A 19,958-nucleotide genomic window follows, 5' to 3' on the forward strand; every position below is an offset into this window, starting at 1 on the left:
TCTGGAGTTGAGATCAATAGAAAAATGAAGATGACATGGATTTTCATTGGGAAAAGTGGTGGTTAGGCATTGGTTGCAAGGATATGACTCTTTCTCTAACACCAGAATACTTTTAGCCTTATATACATTATGTGATTTTAAATCCTGTAAGTTAAAATGTTTGTATAGAAGAAGTAGAAGAGGGACTTTCATGAAATCATAGAATGTTAAAGCTGAAGAGGGATCTTAGGGATCATATAGTAACCATCCTGATATTGTGTAGAGGAACAAATGGAGGCTTGTTCATTCCTTTTTTAGTCCATCCATCCATCCATCCATTCACTGAACAAATATTTATTTAATGTTTACTGTTTAAGGTGCTGGGGATGTCCCTACCCTTAAGGAGTTTGTAGTAAATAGATAATAAACATTGCAAGTAAGCTAAAGAGGTAGAAAGTGGTAAAAGTGATCTGGGGTTGGGGTGGTGCTTGAGGGTGAAGGTGGATTTAGGGTAGGCTGCATTGAAAAGATGATATTTGGGCAGAAATTTAAAGGAGATGAGAAAATGGACTTATGACTCTCAGAGGGAAGAGTCTGTCGAGCAAAAGGAACAGCCAGTTTAAGGGCAGATGGATAGGAGCATGTCTAGCTTTCCGTTCAAGAGCAGTAAAAAGGCAATTGGCTCCTTGGCTTAGAAGTGGAGAGTGTAATAGGTGATGAAATTAACAGGATTGGGAGGTAGGAGGTAGGGAACTGGCTAGATTATGTGGAGTGTGGTGAATTGTGAGAACTTTGGTTTTTACATGAGTGAAATGGGGGGAGGTGGAGGCGTAATGAGGGTTTTGAGCACGCATGATCTGACTTATATTTCAACTGAATCATTCTGACTGCACTGTTGATGAGAGATGCCAGGGTAGGGTTGCCAGATTTAGAAAATAAAAATATAGGACACCCACTCAGTTAAATTTGAATTTCAGATAAACAACGAATAATTTTTGTATATATATGTCCCATGCAATATGTGACTGACTATTCACCCATATGGCAGAATGTTAACTACTCTTTTATATCTATGTGTATATATATATATATATATACACACACACACACTTTAAATTCTTCAGTGTTACTGTTGCTTACTATAAATTACCATTACCACGATCCTGCTGGTTCCAAGGCTTGTACCCTTACAGCAAATTTTGTCTTATTCTTTCCTGTATTATCTATATTACTGTTTTTCACATTGTAGTCATCTTATACCTTAGAACATTAAAATGCAGTTTGTTGGACCCCAGCCTACACCTACTGAATCAGAATTTCTTGGGGTAGAACACGGGGTCTCTATGACTGCCTACTGTTCAAGGTTCTAGGCACAGTAGAACAAGACATACAGAAACCCTTACTGTAATGGAATTAACATTTTACTGGGGAGACACAATTAATAAAACAAGTAAGTAAATATACAGTATGTTAAATACCAGGAGAGATGCTAAGAAGAAAGAAAAAGTAGGAAGGGAGTGGGAAATGTCCAGTATAATGGTGAGGAAACTGCATTTTAGATGGTGGCCAGTGAAAGCTTCACTACACAGTGATGTTTGAGTCAAGACTTGAAGGAAGTAATGGAGAGAACCAGGTGGGTATCTGGGGGAACAGGATTGTAGGCTGAAGGAACAACTGCAGAAGGCAGGTGCATGCTTCGTGTGTTTAAGACGCTGCAAGGGGGCGGTGTCTGTGGAATGGAATGAAAAGGAGGAGAAGGGTAGAGGATGAGATGAGAGAGATAAAGGGGAATGGCTGGTGACTGTTAGCATTTGGGCTTTATTGTGTGTTGGAGAGAGATTTGGATACTAGACCCAGTTGTGGCATTATCTCTGGATCTGTTGCTTCACTACTAAAAAGTGAACAGAAGACTAAGATGATCTCTTAAGTTTCTTTCTGCCCTAAAATAGTCTCTAATTTGAAATCTATTATTTCTCTTCTGTTTCTACTTTTTTCCCCAGTTCTTCGCAAGTAATTAGTTAATCATTTGGGATTGTTTTATATTTTTCATTAATCTATCTCTGTTTGTGCTCCTTATAGCCAAAGTTTGAGCTCCTTATAGCTCCTTCTTACCTTTATGTTGCCCTTGTTCCTCTTTTGTTACCAAACTTTTGAAGATTTAGACAGTTCTTTAGTAAATAGTAGGAAATAGTTTTCTTGTCACCTTGTTTAACCATTAGTTAGCCATTAGTTCTTGTTCCCATCAGATTCTTGTTTAATTTTAGCTAATATAATTAAGAAACATATTTTTCTCTACCAAGAGATTGAAATTCTAGTGAATGGCAGCTTGACTTAAAACGAGGCAGAAAGAGAAGAAAGAGCCTTGACTGAACTCTAAATCCCAAATGCTAGTCCAAGATTAAATGAAATGTAATGTGCAGGGAATCATGAGATTCTTAACTAGATTCTTCTTCTTCTTTTTTTTTTTTAAGATTTTATTTATTTATTTGATAGACAGAGATCACATGTAGGCAGACAGGCAGGCAGAGAGAGAGAGAGAGAAGAGAGAGTAGAAAGCAGGCTTCCTGCAGCGCAGAGAGCCCGATGCGGGACTTGATCCCAGGACCCTGGAATCATGACCTGAGCCGAAGGCAGAGGCTTAACCCACTGAGCCACTGAGGCGCCCTTAACTAGATACTTTTATGGAAAGGAAAACCTTTTGGTAAGTCTTAGTCTTAAATGGATGTTTGCCTAGAAATAATTGAGTGAGATCCTTCTAAAATCATTTTTGTTTGTTTGTTTTTTGGTGGGATCTATTAACAGATGACATGGATAAAAGGAACATGTCATGAAGTTTCATGATCTTTAATATAAATTCTGTTGAAAGAACAAAGCAGTATTAAAACTGTTGTTGGTGCCTTTGAAACCCAACACAAGAAAATAGAACTTGTATGTAGGCTTTCAAATTACTGCTTTTATGCGGTAGTAGTGAAACAGTATAATCACTCTGAGTAAATCTGCCACCTTTTAGCTTTTACAGGGTGATATGATGTAAAGAAAGAAATCCCAAAATCTAAATAGTATTTTGGAGTTTGATCTGTTTTGTTTTATGTCATCTGCTAGTCTTTGAGAACTTCAGGAGAGTCAGAAAAAGAGTGTAATGTTAGGTACCAACATATTGGGTTACATTTATGACAACTTTAAAGATTGGGCAATCACACTTTAAGATAGTAAGTTTATAGTTATTTTTGCTAATAATAATTTTATCTGTTGTGTATTTGGTGGGACTTTTATGTGACTATTCTTTTAAGCCTGGCTGAAATTAAATAAAGAGAAGTCCTAATTGGAGCTTTCTTGACTAAATATTTCAGGAGGAATGAGGTAGAAGGGACTCATAAAACTTAGCTAGTTAGACATTCAGCTGCATATATTTATTTATAGCCTTCTGTCTTGCTCATTTGTGTTCTTACAGTATAAAACTCTGAAAATTTAAATTAACAGACTATTTATACACCTATAATAGGAGTCTATTTAAAAATAATGGAGTAAATTATGAAAAACAAATGAGGTTTTTTTGGCACTTTTTGAACATTATTGAGTTCTTGAGTTGAAAATATGTTTAAGGTAATTTTTGTAGCTATGGTAATTTTACTGGTCCAGGAGCTATGCCAATTCTAAGTACAATATGATTTAATTAGTATAGGCTTAGTGTTTTTGTTTAATAGACACCAATTTTATTCATGATATTCAAGACATGCTTAATTCCAGTGAAACAGCATGAAAAGTATGCTCTTTATTGCTTTTAAAAACTACCCAATTAAAGATATGGAAGTAAATCTTTAATGAGATAGCTCCTCTGACACTAAAAGAGATGACTGTATCCTACCTGCTCTTGGCAAAACCAAAATTAGATTGTTGGGTGATTGAATAACTTGGTCATGAAAACGTTTATTTTCTAAATTGAAGTTGGCAAACTGTGATCTGTGGACCATACCCTGACTGTTTTTGTAAATAAAGTTTTATTGGAACACAGCTGTGTTCATTCATGGGCATATTGTCTGTGCTTTTGTGCTATAGTGGTAGTGTTGAGTAGTTGTGGATCATATGATTCACAATGCCTAAAATAGTACTGTTTGGCCCTTTAGGGAAAAGCGTGCTGACCCCTGCCATATGTCTAACCTTTTTGTAGTCAGACCATGTTAAAGTTCTGATGGAGATTTTTGAAGTTAGTATTTTTGGGTTAAATTTCTCATTCTGCTTCATTCTAAAACACACACACACGCACATACAATTTTGAGTGTTAGTTTCCAGCTTTCTCGTCCATAGGTAAGCATAATACCACCTTGCAGCATTGCTATGAGTAGTCAAGGAGAAATGTAAATAAAATGTTTAGGGTACTTGGCATCAAGAAGGAATTCAAGCAATGAGGGGGTATAATTAGGGGGAAGTTTAGGTGTTTATTTGGGTAATTTAGGATGGCATGCTTTCTAAAAATTTACTTTCTTTTTTTTCCTTCCTAAAATTAACAAAAAAAAAAAAATCTCTGAATTCTAATTTGTCCACAGAACTGGCTATAGAGGTCTGTTTTATCCATGTTCTTAATGTTGCTGATTAACTTCCCATCTTTTCCTCCCTCCCTCCTTACCTGTCCTTCTTGTCTTCTCTTCTTCCTGAACTTCATACCTTCCTTTCTGTTTGCTTTTTGATATATGTAAACCTTGGTACTAAATTTTGGTCAGTGAGTAGTAACTACTCCTAGGGAGAGTATGCAGAGAACCTAACACACTGAAGATTCTCTTATCCTTAGCTCTGTTTTCTAGGAAACAAAGGAACTCTAAAATCTTGTAATGGTCTCTCCCCCTCCACCCCTTATTCTTTTTTTTTAAGAGAGTGAGTGAGCATGCTTGTGGCTGCCCCCTTTATTCTTATGTGATTATGTATATTAATAGCCATCTAGGTGTGTGTAAAATCTGTTTCTACCACAGCAGATTTTTGGGCAGATCTTGAGCTTTGTCTTGAACCTGATGCCAAGAATGTTTAGATAGGCATGGTTTTCATATTTTCAGGACAAATAGATGATAGATTCTCCTTAACATTTTGAAGGAAACTTAAAGACTGAGTGATGAAAAAATTGACCCAAGCAGGATCACTTAGTTATTTCCTTAAAAGTTTTATGAAAATAAACTTAGAAGCTAAGTTATTTTACTTGACTTTATTTTTAGGAAATCAGTTTGAAACCTGGGACCTAACCTTTTCAAGTTATTACATAACCAACATTAATATAAATAACAAAGCAAAAAAAAATGTTAGAATAGTTTTTGTTTTTATTGACATTTATTATTTTGTGATCTTGGTGTAGGCAGCCTGGGTCCAAGGATCCAGAGTGGGGGTTCCCCACAGGACCAGCCAAGAGAGTCCTTGACTTTGTGTAGGGTAGAAATCAGACATGAGCTGGAGAAAGTGAAAGAGTTTATTGAATAGCATAAACGACAGAACAAGATGGTCTGTCTGGGCAATCTGGAAAGGAAAACAGAATGAGTCTCATTGTTGCTTGGGGCTAGGGTTTTTATATTGGAAAGGGGTCTAGGGCATGTGTTCCTTTGGGAATCCAGGGTAGGGTCTGATCAAAGGTGAGTGTCAAGTGAACAATAGGCATTGTTTCATAAATTACTGAAGGTAGCACTATTGGTGCCAGTGTCAGCTGAGGTTTGTTTAAGCTAATGTCATGGAACATATTTGGGATCTAGCTCTTCTTAGGTGTTATCAGGTATTTGGGGCTTAGGACAAAGCTCAGAGAATGATTAACTTTTTTGCTTCCCTCTTAAAGTGGGAACTGAGCTTCTTTGGCTTATTCAGAGGCAAATATGGATCATGAGTAAATGAGTCCTACCAGAAAAACGGAGTCTTTCTAGAATGGAGTCTCTTCAGCTTCTTTACCTTAATAGTTCTAGCATTAGCGGACCCTTGGATAATAGTAGCAATAGTTACCCACATTTCGTAAGGCTTTAGTCTCCCTCATTTGAAAATCTCTTTTTAAAAAATATTTATTTATTTATTGGAGAGAGAGAGGGAGAGAGAGAGAGAGAGAGAGAGAGAAGGAGTGGGATAAGGGGGAGGGAGAAAGCAGACTCCCCACTGAGCAGGGAGCCTGATGTGGGGCTGGATCCCTGGACCTGAGCCCAAGACAGACACTTAACCAACTGAGCCACCCAGGCACCCCTGAAAATCTTTTTATCCATAATAAATTTAATTCTGTTTTAGTTTAGTTTAACTAAATTAGTTTATGGTTTAAAAAAGAGTTCAGAACTGGTCAGAATTTCTCATTGGGAATTCCAGCCCTTTTTAAAGCTAATACTTAAATGTATTAAACCTAAATTTTATATGCTACCTTTCTATTAAAGTTAAAGTGTTCTTCCTATTTTCTCACTTATTTTACAGTAAGCTGAGAATTTGGTAGAGGCAGATTTTAATCCCTAGTCCTTTAGGCTCTGTGAGTCACACAGGGACATTAAATGGTTTTCTGAGAATTGCAGTTTTAGTGCAAAGTTAGGGACATAAATGTTGAATGTACCTTATTTTATGTATTAATAGGAACCAGAGAGCAAGTTTTAAGAAGTAATTTTGTGTCTGGAAATAGGTAGATAATATGGAAGATGGGGGATTTTTAATTAAAAAAAAGGTTTTTTTGAGGGGTTAAGAATTTTATCTTGCCAGGATACAGAGAGAGAGGGAGGAGATTCCAAGTCCTGGTGAAACATAACTCAAAGACATATAGTTAGTGTTAGCATTCTGTTTGCTCATGTATGGAAAAACCAGTAACAGATTGATTTACTCCATCAAAGGAGAAATGAGTGGAGGGGGGAGAAGAAAAAAATATATATTTGGGAATAGTGAATTTTATTTCCCTTTACTTGGCTATGTTGCTGATGAACTGGCAACTTGTAAAGAGGACAATCAGTTTATTCTGCCCTTGGTAGGTAGATGGGTCGTCAATGAAAAACAGTTTTAGTTGTCTATGAATTCTCCAGAGGACATTGGGTGTTTAACTGTGACTTCCATGTAAGAGTTTGTCTCTGTATTATGTCTGCCACTGTCCTCATTAGCATTTCCATGTGGGGTCTGTGTCAGAATTTCTCACTTGCTTTATTAAGTCTTAGTCCCATGATTTTTTTTTTTCATTTTGTATTCTTAGGTGTGTTAGATGGGCTTTCCAAAAGTTGATGCTCCATCTTCCTGTGGTTTTGTTTGCCATTGAATGTCATTATTTTAACATTGTCTTTTTGTAAATTGTTAGTCTTCAGATCAAGAAGGTCTTAGTCTATTTGAGACTCTATGGGAGATCTGAAGCACAATGTGTAAAGGAGTTGAAACTCGACAGGGAGTTTCTCTCCTCAGTTATCTAGAAGAAATTAGTAAACCAACAAGAAGTATTTATCTAAGTAGTTTATGATCTTTGACCTTACTTTTGCTTTGAGAAAGTTTAGGTTAGGATTTTGGAATATTTTGCGAATTTTCTTTTTAATAGTTAGATTTACTATTGCTGTGTCTGTTATCTTTGAAAAAGAGTGGAAATAATCTTACAATAATTTCTGTTTCCTTATAGTCAAAGGCTGTTGGTTTGCTAGATGTGGATGTGTATGGCCCTTCAATTCCAAAGATGATGAATTTGAAAGGAAGTCCAGAATTATCACAGAGTAAGTAAAGACAAGCTAGACAATATAGTTAGACATAATAGTTATGCCTTTTTTAAAATTAACTCCTGAGTGTCAGGCATTTTGCCATGTACCCTATGTACCTTCAGCACAGTGTAGTATGGTAATTCTGAAATCAGAAATGGAGCCACACTGTCTGGGTTTGAATCCTAGCTCTGTTATTGACTGTGTGGCTTTGGCTGAATTGTTTAACCTTTTTGTACCTCGCCTCTGCCCCTTATGTAAAATAAGCTTAACAATTGCTGTGAGAAATCATTCAGTTAGAAATTGTGGGACACCTGGGTGGCTCAGTCAATTAAGCCGCTGCCTTTGGCTCAGGTCATTACCCCAGGGTATTGGGATTGAGTCCTGCATCGGGCTCCTTGCTCGACAGGGAGCCTCCTTCTCTCTCTGCCTCAGCCTGCCACTCTGCCTGCTTGTGTGCTCTCTCTCTCTCTCTCTCTCTCTGACAAATAAATAAATAAATAAATAAATAAATAAATAAAATCTTAAAAAAAAAAAAGAAATTGCTATTAAGTGTAATGCATTTCACCTTGTGCCTGGCACATAGTGATCAGTATCTCTTTACACTAAGTGTTTGGATGTTTGGAAGTATTTGAATAGAAAGTATATATTTGTGTTAGCAGACATAAAGGTTGTTTTTTCTAATCAAATTTTTGTCATGTTTGTCTTAAGGTATTTTGAAAAAAAAAACAAAACACCCAAAACATTAGTTTCTTTTCTTGGCCTTTACTGCTATCAATAGGACAGTAATTTTTAAAAAAATTTTATTTACTTATTTGACAGACAGAGATCACAAGTAGGCAGAGAGGCAGGCAGAGAGACGGGGAAGCAGGCTCCCCACTGAGAGAGAGTACGATGTGGGGCTTGATCCCAGGACACTGGGATCATGACCTGAGCCCAAGACAGAGGCTTTAACCCACTGAGCCACCCAGGTGCTCCAGGACAGTAATTTTTTGAGTAAATCTTTTAATATTTACTCTGCTTGTTATTACACTCTCTGGGAAAGCTAAAAAATATAAAGCATTAAGAACAAGGAGAGGGGCGCCTGGGTGACTCAGTGGGTTAAAGCCTCTGCCTTCAGCTTGGGTCATGGTCTTAGGGTCCTGGGATCGAGCCCTGCATTGGGCTTTCGGCTCAGTGGGGAGCCTCCTTCCTCCTCTCTCTCTGCCTGCCTTTTTGACTACTTATAATCTCTGTCTATCAAATAAATAAATAAAAAAATTAAAAAAAAAAAAGAACAAGGAGATGCTATGATCATAGAACAAAGTATTGGATAGGGGTGCCTGGCTGCATTGGGCTGTGGAGACTACTTAAAAAGTATTGGGAAAACTTGTAATTTCTTGAAAAATGGTTTTAAGTGAATGAAATTAACCTATTCAAATTTATTTCAAATTATAGGGGTGCCTGGGTGGCTTAGTTGGTTAAGCAGCTGACTTTTGATTTAGACTGAGGTCATGATCTCAGAGTCCTGGGATGGAGCCCTGTGCACTGGCTCTGTGCTCAGTGGGGAGTCAACCTGAAGATTCTCTCTCTCTCTTCCCCTCTTCCCCATCCCCTGTCTGTGCTCATGTGTGCTCTCTCTCTCTCAAAAAAATAAATCTTTAAAGAAAATTGTATTTCAAATTATAACTAGAGTATATAATTGAAGAATTTCTTCTCATTTCTTATTGGGCTTTTTCTAGAACAAAATGACTATTTACTATAGGGTTTTTGTTGGATTATCTGTGTAAATAATAGAAGTATTTTGTTGTTGTCATTAAATGTTAATTAGGCACTGTCTGCTATTTAATGTGCTTTTGTTTGTGTTTTTGTTGTTGGAGTCAATTACAATGTTAAGTTCTGAATAGTTGTAGGAAATTTGAAGATGTAGTAATGATAAAATTGACCCTAGCACTCCTATATCATAAGCACCCACTTAGTTTTCTTGTTTGATGAAAATATAAACTTAAAAAGCTAAGTTATTCTAGCTTCTTTTTTCTTTGTCCTTTCAGTGGAATACATACTTAGTTTGCAAATATGTGACATATGCCAAGATGTCAAACTTTCACAAAGGAGTAATGAATTTGCGTACTTTAAATGATAGACTTATTATGTCTGTCTCTTGATTAAAGTAATGTGAAAACTGGTGCAGCAGCACATGAGTGATGGCAAAATGGAGCCCTGGTGTCAGTTTTTTCTTAAGTAGTCTGTTCAGTCTATGCCAACATAAATACTTGAAATGAACTTTAATTTCTTTCTTCTTGTTTTACTGAAGCTGTAATCTTAAATTTGATGTTTGCAAATTGGCTGCCATTAAATAGGCTTTCTGGTAAAGATGAGATACTGGAAATCTTGGAAAGCCTTAAAAGAATACTTCTTTTGTGTTGACAAGCTGATCTTAAGTCATCCAAGAAATAAACTGAATGGTTAAGGCATTCACTTAAAAGAATGTGGATTCTTAAAGGCCCAACTTATAAATTATTTTTTGAATCTTAGATAAACCTGCCACCATTATACTAATTGGCATCATTTTGACATTTCTGTATTTTAACATTTTAATTTATCCTGTTATAGTCTGTATTGCAGAAGAAATTATCTAATTAACAATAAAGAAACACTGTGAAAGATTTGTTATCAGCAGGCCCTAAATCTTTGTAGACTCTGAGAAACAAACTGAGGGTTTTGGAGGGGAGAGGGCCGGAGGGTTAGGTGAGCCTGACGGTGGGTACTAAGGAGGGCACGTATTGCATGGAGCACTGGGTGTGGTGCATAAACAATAAATTTTGCAACACTGAAAAAATTAAAGAAAATCTTTGTGTTTATGATTACACCTCCCTCAAGATAAATGGGTGTTCTACTATGTCTTTTTCACTTTTTGAGTTATATCAGGGAGCTATCCTTAAGATGTGTAGACTAGTGGTATGGTACATTTGTAATACGCCATATCTTTTAGGTCTGTTTGTACTTCACATTTCTCTTTTCCAGTCTAATTCCAGGTTAAAAAAATTTTTTTTTCTTATTTCCTAATCTCTGATCATTCCCAGTGTTTTTCAGAATTTTTCGCACATTTTCAATATTTTCTCTCAGATGAGAAAAATTAAAAGAACTTGCTATTGTTAGGTAGTGGGAGGATTAACTTGCAATTCTATTTTTAATGCTCTATTTTTATTTATGTGCCTTGCAAATTTTTGCTTTTTAAAATAGACTTCATTATTGCTGATTCATAGTTACTTTAATAATTTACTGGGTACTTTAGAAACCTTTTAGGGGTACTTAAAATGTATTTCGTTTTTTTTTCCCTTTTCCTTTTTTTACATGAGAACAGAGCTTTATTTTTATTTTTGATTAAGATGTAATTCACTTACCATAAATGTCACCATTTCTCTTTTCTTTTCTTTTTTTTCTTTTTCTTTTTCTTTCTTCCTTTCTTCCTTCCTCCCTCCCTTCCTTTCTCTCCTTTTCTTTCTTTCTTCCTTTCTTTCTTTTCTTCTTTCTTTCTTCCTTCCTTTCTTTCTTTCTTTCTTTCTTGTTAACAGAAAGTAAAGCATTTAGGAAAGTAATTAGGTAAAAGCAGGGTGTAAAATGAGTTTGGAAGGTGAAAGACCTGGGCACATGTGTGGCTCAGTCGGTTAAGCATCTGCCTTCAACTCAGGCCGTGATCCCAGGGCCCTGGAATTGAGCTTCCTTTGAGCTCCCTGCTCAGAGGGAAGTCTGTTTCTCCTTCTCCCTTGGGTTCTCTCTCACTATCTCTCTTTCTCTCAAATAAATAAATAAAATCTTAAAAAAAGCCAAAATAAAATAAGATAAAATATTGAAGGTGGAAGATGTCGGGAATATTCACATGTGAGTTGAAGACTATATAGGAAAAGGCAAAAAGCCATAAAAAAGAACACTATACTAGGAGGCAAGAAAAGTTTTAATAGTCTAGATTTGGTTAGGCTAACTTAGAAGAGATTAGACATGTTACAAAAAAAAAAAAAAAAGAAGTAATCTTTTTCACTTTCCTTCTGGATCTCTACTCTAGATTTTGTGTATGTGGTGTGCATACAGGGTAATGAATTGGAATGAGATTTTTGTTGTCAAAATTGGATAGTTTTTGTATCCCCATCTTCATAGTAGCATTATTCACTGTTATGATTATGAATTCACTATTCATTATTCCATTATGTGGAAGCTATCTAGTATCTATGGGAGATGATTAGATAAGCAAAATGTGGTATATGCACAGAATACAATGTTATTCGGTCTTAAAAAGGAAGGCAGGAGCTTGATTGGTAAACATGTGATTTGGGGAGAGTGGTACATTTGCAGAGGTATTTCTGTTTACTTAGCAAATATTAATGGGCGTATTGTATAGTTAGTAAGCATGAGGAATATTTGATTTGTTGACTGTCAGATCAGATAAGGTTTGATACCCATTCTCTTGGAGCTTATAGTAGATACACTAGCCAGTGATCATAAGCATAATAAGCATAAGCAAATGCTATAAAATAAGTGTGGGCATGCTTCTCTGTGAACTGAGATGAGGACTCTAAAACAGGGAATTTAGAGAGGAGTCATTCCTGGAGGAATGATTTTTGAGCTAAATTTTTTAAAATGGATAAGCCAGGAGTTTATTGTAAGAAGGGGTTGGGGATTGAAAGGGAGGAGGAGATTCCAGGCAGAAGGAATATCATGTATCAAAAGCCCACAGAATGCAAACTGCTTGGTATGGCAGAAGTGAAGAATCTCTGTGGATATTCTTCTGTGGAATCGCTGTGGAGATTCTCTGTGGAGTTGTAGGAGTAAGATTGGGCCCAGAAAGATAGGTGATGGTCTTATCATAAATGCCTTCTTGTGCTTGTTCGAGGAACTGAAGAGTAACTCACAGACAATGAGAAACTGTCATGGATTTTAGGGAGGGGAGTGACACTATCAGTTCTGTATCTTAGGAAGATCATTTTGGCAGCATTGTGGAGGAAAGATAATAGGACCACCAGATGGGGGTGGGTAGGGCCAGTTAGGATACTATTAAAGTGATCCAGGTGAGATGTGATAAGGCTTGATTTAAGTCTGTGAACTGGAAGGGAAGGGACCTAATTGAAAGGTATTCAAGAGGTTGAAAGAATAGGGTTTGGTAATTCATTGAATATTACTGGGAAAAAGGTCTCTAGGATGGCTCCTGGATTTCTGGGTTGATTGTTTAGATAGTTGTATCATTCATCAGGATAGAGCAGAGAGGAAAAAGGCATAAATTTAAGGAAAACAGTAATGAGTTAAGGTTTATTGAATTTGATGTCCAAAGAGAGTCAATAGGTGTTGGAATATATTGTGTTCAGGAAAGAGGTTTGGGTTAACAATACAGATTTGGGAGTTAGCAGTGTGTGGGTATGTGTATGATATTTGAAGTTGTTAGTTTAGATGACTGATTTTCAGCCTGGAGTGATTTTTCCCTCAGGAGACATTTGGCAATGAATAGAGAATTTTGATTGTCACAAATAGGGATCTAGTGGGTAGAGGCCAGGGATGCTGCTAAAACACCCTGCAGTGTACAAAACATCCCCTTACAACAAATTGTTACCTGGTCCAAAATGTGAGTTATGCTGTGGTTGAGAAATTCTGACTTAGATATGATATCCCGAAAGAGTTATAAATGGAGTCAGGTATAGGACTGAGGGTAGAATTTGGGGAGGTTAACCTAAAGGGATGAGAAAAAGACTGAGAAGCACTGACCAGAGAAGTAGAAAGAAGACAAGGGAAATGCTGCCCCTTAGAAGCCAAGAGGAAGTTTTAGGAGGAAGTGGTAAGTAAACATTTTCAGAGTGGCTAAATAAAGTAATAATTTAAAATTATATTTAAATTTAACAATGTCTTCCAACTGCTTTTGAAGACAGTACAACTTGTGTTTTGCTTCTTGAGGAAATTTATTTTATAAAGTATATATAATCATTGGGAAATCAATCATTTGGGAAGCAATTATTGAACATGTCTATAATGATACTGTGCTATGTTCTAGGGAGTAAAGATGAGTAAGGTGTAAACTCTGTTCTTGAGGAGCTTACAGTCTGCGGGGGGACATGGAAAATGTTAGCACCCTACGTACTATGGGAAGGAAGGTAGGAACAGAGGATCATGGAAAAAGAGAGGAACTTCTTCTTCTTCTTTTTTTTTTTTTTTTTAAGATTTTATTTATTTATTTCACAGAGACGGAGACAGTGAGAGCAGGAACACAAGCAGGGGGGATAGGAGAGGGAGAAGCAGGCTTCCCACCGAGCAGGGAGTCTGATGCGGGGCTTGATCCCAGGACTCTGGGATCATGACCTGAGCAGAAGGCAGATGCTTAATGACTGAGGCACCCAGGCACCCATTTAAAAAAAAAAAAAATATATATATATATATATATATATACATATATATATGTATATATATATATATTATTAACATAAAGTGTATTATTGGGGTACAGGTCTGTGACTCATCAGCCTTATAAATTCACAGCACTCACATAGCACATACCCTCCCCAATGTCCATAACCCAGCCACCCTATCTCTCCCCCACCTCCCTCCAGCAACCCTCAGGTTGTTTCCTGAGATTAAGAGGCTCTTATGGTTTGTCTCCCTCCCGGGTCCCATCTTGTTTCATTTCTTCCCTCCCTACCCCTCATAACTCCCGCCCTGCCTCTCAAATTCCTCATATCAAAGAAATCATATGATCATTGTCTTTCTCTAATTGACTTATTTCGCTTAACATCTCTCTGTGATGTAGGCCAGCCAGATCTGGACCCCGATAAGACTTTCAACATAAGGCACAAAAAAGAGCAAGAGACTTGGTCATATTAGAGAGAGAGAGAAAGAGATTATATTTATCTTTTAAATTTTGTTTTAAATTTTGATATTGAACAAAAAACAAACATTTAAACTATGGGTGATATTCCATCTGTCATAAACAAAATATGTATGTGGGATGTATTTATAAATCATAATTTAATCTCCCATCCTTCTGCTACTTCCATCCCAAAATAGTCCTTTGTCTTCAGTGGCTGAGGCTTGCCTTGTCTGCTCTATAACCTTCCTCCTTCCTCTCTGCTGACTTTTGTTTCTTTGTAATCTCAGATGGAGACTGGAAATGGTAGTAGTAACTGGGGGCTGTATCCGAATCTGAACAGTATCATGTGTCTGTCAGTTTGTCTTTCAAGTAAAAATGGTATTCTGTAAAAAAATACATCTCGTTTAGCTTGCAACTTAAAGTTACACAAGTGTTTTCCCCCCTGAGACAGCCATTGTAATGCCGTGCATGGCAGAGGTGCTTTATGTGTACTTCTCATTTGTCACACAGACTGTTAAAAAGACATGCATTCAAGGGTCAGGATTTCATAAATTAAATACTTACCACTACTTCATTGAGGACATTCTAGAGTGAAATTGGCTTTTATTTTACTGTTGTGCATGGTGGTGAATATGATGACTGTTAAATACAGTTTGGTTCTGCCACTGCCTTGGTTTCTACTGAGGTGCTGGCAGTCTTACCTACTATTGTTTTTGAACCATCAGTGCAAAAGTCTACTCAGTTAAAAGCCAATGATATCTTAATTTTTTATGAAAATAGTTTTACCCTCTTGGATCATCTGAAAGGTTCTTGAGGATCTCCAGAGGACCAGTGACCATACTTGGAGAACTGTTGGCTTAATGGAAGGTTCTTCAACCAGAACTCGGAAGTCTTACTTTCTAGTGTAGTAATTCTTATTACGGATTTCACAAAATTATTTGCCTCATTTTTTTCCTTTTTTAAAAAAATGATGTAGAAGTGAGTGCTTTAAAGTTTATGTTTGAAGTCTGGAAATAATATTTTAAATGTGGCACTTTGTAAACAATCCTGTAGAGACTTGAACTAGTTCTTTCTTCTCCATTTATTTTGTTTACTGTACTGGCATTAAGGTGCCTGGGGCGATAACTTGTTTTTAAAAAACTTCTAAATAATTTTAAAAAAAGGTAATACTTGAATATGATTTTCATCAACAAAAACACTGCATTCATGTTGGAATCTAGACTGTAAGATACAAAGTTGTCCTCAAGCTGCTTGTAACCTGATTAATAAAACACTCAGAAATAGCAATATAATGTATTCTATGCTATCACATAATTGATTTAAAGGATATATAGAAAACTCATGAGTGTAAGATTGAGGGCTGGGGAAGTGGAGAATAGCTCCGTGAAGATACTAGACTTAAATTTTAAGTACCTTAGTGGAAATGGGGAAATAATATGTGTCAAGGTACAGAGAGAACACATCATATTTCTCAATTACCGTTTTTCCTTCTCGAATTCTGTTCATCCCTTTTCTTGTTTATATTCCCCGCTCCCTTTCTGTGGTTTGGGATGTACTTTTTTCTTTTACTCCTTTTCTTTGAACTTGGATCTGAGGACTGTCATTTGTGCTTCTTTTAAGCCAACGTGCTGTGTTGCAAAGATCTTGGGCTTTCGTTCAGGCTGACCCATCCCCCAATTCTCATGGCAGTACTCAGTGCTGTGTATTCCTGGGCAAGTTCCACAATTTTGAAGGCAGTATGAAGAAATAAGTGAGTTAATAAATTTAAGGGTTCTTAATACATGTTAACTGCTTTTCCCTATCTTTACAAATGGTCAGTGGTGGGGCGCCTGGAAGGCTAAGTGGGTTGAGCCTCTGACTTCAGCTCAGGTCATGATCTCAGGGTCCTGGGATCGAGTCCCGCATCGGGCTCTCTGCTTGGCAGGGAGCCTGCTTTCTCCTCTCTCTCTCTCTGCCTGCCTATCTACCTACTTGTGATCTCTCTCTGTCAAATAAATAAATAAAATCTTAAAAAAAAACAAACAAACAAATGGTCAGTGGTAACAGAAAGTGCATTAATTGGTTAATAGCATGACTTGATGAAATTTATCTGTTACAGAGCAAAAGACTTATTACAAGGTGGGCGATAAGCTACAGTAGGGCTTTAGAGTCTAAGAGGCTTGCAGTCAGATCCTGGCTATAACTTATGTTATTACTTTTGTGTACTCTGGGCAAGTTGTTTTAAACTCTCTCGCCTTAGTTTGTTTATATAATGAATGGGAATGGTTTTGGGAAGATAGTTGGCAAGGTCTCCCCAGGTATTTCCTTCTTTAATTGAATATGATTTTGTTAAGCCTCAATTGTCATAAATATCTTGACACACTCTGCCCACTTCAAGAGGTTTGTCCATGTACAAAAGCCTATCTTGTCCTTTACTGAAAAGTTTGCTAGTTTCTGTTGTATGCAGTTAAGTTACTTGTAATCTATTTGATTCTTTTAAACTTTGCCTGGGTGGGTCCAGAGCAGTCTTTAGTCTATGGCTAATATACTCCAGTACTATAGCAGTACCTTTCTGAGCACTTTATCATGTATTGTGAGATCTCTCCTCTTTGGCTGGTGGAAACGTAAGTATTCCAGCTGTGTGCCATTTTGGGGAACTGTACAGTGTACAGCTCTCCACTGATTCTTTCGTCAGTTCTGTGGAATTTTCTTTCACTCCTGTGCAGATGAATACTCAACCAGAGACTCCATAGGTACCGTACCTCTGTGGTTCTCTTGAGTTCTTTGCGTTGCTCCTTCCTCTCTGGTATTCTGCCTTATAAATTCTAGCTGCCTTTGCCTCGCCTAACTTTGATTCTGTTGTCTCAGCTCAGCAAGCTTACTGGGGTTTGTTTGAATTTCCCCTCCTTAGGCTACAGCCTGGAAACTGCTTCTAGGGCCAGTATACTGTAGCAGTCATTGGACTCATTTTCTTGTTTCTCCTCTTTCAGGGATCATGATCCTCCTGCCTATTGTGGCATGTCTAAAAACATACTTTTGCATGTTTTGTTCAGTTTTTTAAAGTATGTGTGTATTGGGGGGTAGTGGTGGTGATGATTAGAGGGCCAGTTCTGTTCCTGCTACTCTCTTATCACCAGAAGCAAAGTTATATTCATAGTTTTTACTTTTTTTTTTCCTTTTTCTATATACTCTCTAGGGCACTAAGAATTCAGATGAGTTTGCCATCTTTGCAGTTACTTTTGTTTTCATAGCAGTTTAGTGCCATAGCCACCTGTATTAATCTGGGTTCTTCAGAAAACCAGAATCAAGAGATATAGATAGATACATTGGCTTACATGGTTAAGGAGACTGAGAAGTCCCAAGACCTACATTTAGCAAGCAGGAGACTTAAGAGAGCTGTTTTGTGTAGTTGTAGTATGTGTCCAAAGGCCTGAGAACCGGGAGAACCAATGGTGTAAATTGCAGTCTGACTCTGAAGGCAGCTGACTGGCAGAGAGAACAAATTCTGCCTTATTCTGCCTTTTTGTTCTGTTCCGGTCTTCAATGGATTGGATGAAGCCCACCCAGGGAGGATAATCTATTTTACTCTATTTGTTGATTCAGGTGTTAATCTTATTCAGAAAGACTCTCACAGGTACACCCCAAATAATGTTAAGTCATTTATCTGGATACCCCATGCTCAATTTGCCAAAATTAGCCACTGCTCTACTGGGTGTCCCAGCTTTGCTCTTCATCTAATTTGTATAATCATGAATCTTGATAATGTGAAATACATTTCTAGTGGTCCCATTTCTTTCCACTATAGAGATTATCCCTTCATTTTAGAATAACTTCGGTCTCATTTTGAGGATCTTTTTCTTGGGGCCACTTTCCAACAAAAAGACATGATTATTTGAGATGGACTATTTATATTAGATAGAATAACTGTTGATTAACAGTGAAGCAATTACTGCTTCCAGCCTGAAGAGGTTAAGAGAGGAAGCATATCCAAATCTGGAAGGAGACAGTCCTATAGAGATGTCTGCCTTGGGAGAATCAGTGATTGACACTCAGTGGAGGGACCCAGCCAGTCCAAGACCACCCCACTGAGAGAAAAACAAGGAAATGAAATACCCTGACCTCTCTCCTTCCTCTTTCTGCTCTGCTTTTGATGCAGTCTATACAGGAGTCTCCCCAGGTCTGAGGATAGGGTGAACTGGAAGGGTGAGTGACAGATAATCAACAAAGACAGGATTATAGTAGTTGCCTGGCCCTTTCCTTCAGAAACAGGTGTTTCAGGGCGCCTGGGTGGCTCAGTGGGTTAAAGCCTCTGCTTTCGGCTCAGGTCATGATCCCAGGACCCTGGGATCTAGCCCTGCATGGGGCTCTCTGCTCAGCAGGAAGCCTGCTTCCTCCTCTCTCACTCTCTGCCTGCCTTTGCCTACTTGTGATTTGTCTGTCAAATAAATAAATAAAATCTTAAAAAAAAAAAAAAAGAAACAGGTGTTTCAAGACTCAATCCTAGGATTTGAAATGAGAGAAAAATCCATCTTATAAATTGTCATCTGCTTGCCTTTCTGTATGCATATAGTTACTCCTAAGTAGTATTCTGTGTATGCACTGAAGAATTGATGAAAGGAGGGAGGAAGGAATAATGTTATATTTTTTAGATTCCATTAAATTCATGTGCAAATTTGTGTTACAGATAAGGAGGGTGATACAAAAAACAACGTTTGCCCAGAGTAGTAGGCTAGAATCTAGATACTCTGTAGCCCACAATGTATTTGTCTATAAGAAAATTATCAGATGAAAAGAATTACCAGAGGGAAAGAGAATAAAATATTGATGTATATCGAAGTGGTTTATTCAACTCTGAAACATAATAGTGGCAATGATTTATATGTAAGCTGTATTTCTATGTCAGCTGTATGTTACATGCCTCTTCTACTTTTAACTTATTAATAGACATGGATAGGTAATTAATTCAGTCTTTCTGAAAGTCATTAAGAAGAACCTTGGTGGAAATGAGGCATTCCTTATTATAAACAGAGACTGAGAACATTTAATTATCAACAAATTAGGAACATGAGTTAAAATGGCTGCTGCTCTGTACCTTTAACTGTATGTGAAACTCTCAGTTTGTGGTATTATAAAATTATGGAATCCACAAAAGTATGATAGATGGCGATCTAGCTCCTGTCTAAACACCTCCAGTGAGGGAGATTTTGCTATTTCATGACAGGTCTATTTAATGTTATTGTTTTGAACAAAAATCTGCCACCTTATAACTTTGACGTGCTTTCACTAGTTCTGTCCTTATGAGAACCACCTAATCTATTTTCTTTTGATAACTTGTGAGATATTTGTACACCATGATTGCAGCCTCAAGTTTTTTCTCAGGTATGCAGTTTCCAGCTTTCAGCTTTTTCTCCTATTAATACATTTTTGAGTAGGGTTACCATTCTAGTTATTTTTCTGGTCATGGGTCACTTTGTCAATATGCCACTTAAATAAAAGTTGCCCAAGTTTGAATATTATTTCTT

General features: G+C 37.2%; 1 protein-coding gene across 4 annotated transcripts in view; it reads left to right on the forward strand.

Moving 5' to 3' along the window:
- The window catches only part of NUBPL (NUBP iron-sulfur cluster assembly factor, mitochondrial), a 222,774-nt gene that overhangs the window by 41,827 nt on the left and 160,989 nt on the right, over positions 1-19,958 (forward strand). For all 4 annotated transcript variants that reach the window (XM_047738345.1, XM_047738342.1, XM_047738346.1 and 1 more), the window contains exon 4: positions 7,562-7,652. In XM_047738345.1, the coding sequence (XP_047594301.1) occupies positions 7,562-7,652 (91 nt within the window). The remainder of the gene's footprint in view (positions 1-7,561; positions 7,653-19,958) is intronic.

Source organism: Lutra lutra, chromosome 7 (assembly GCF_902655055.1).
Source record: "Lutra lutra chromosome 7, mLutLut1.2, whole genome shotgun sequence".
Classification (NCBI taxonomy): domain Eukaryota; kingdom Metazoa; phylum Chordata; class Mammalia; order Carnivora; family Mustelidae; genus Lutra; species Lutra lutra.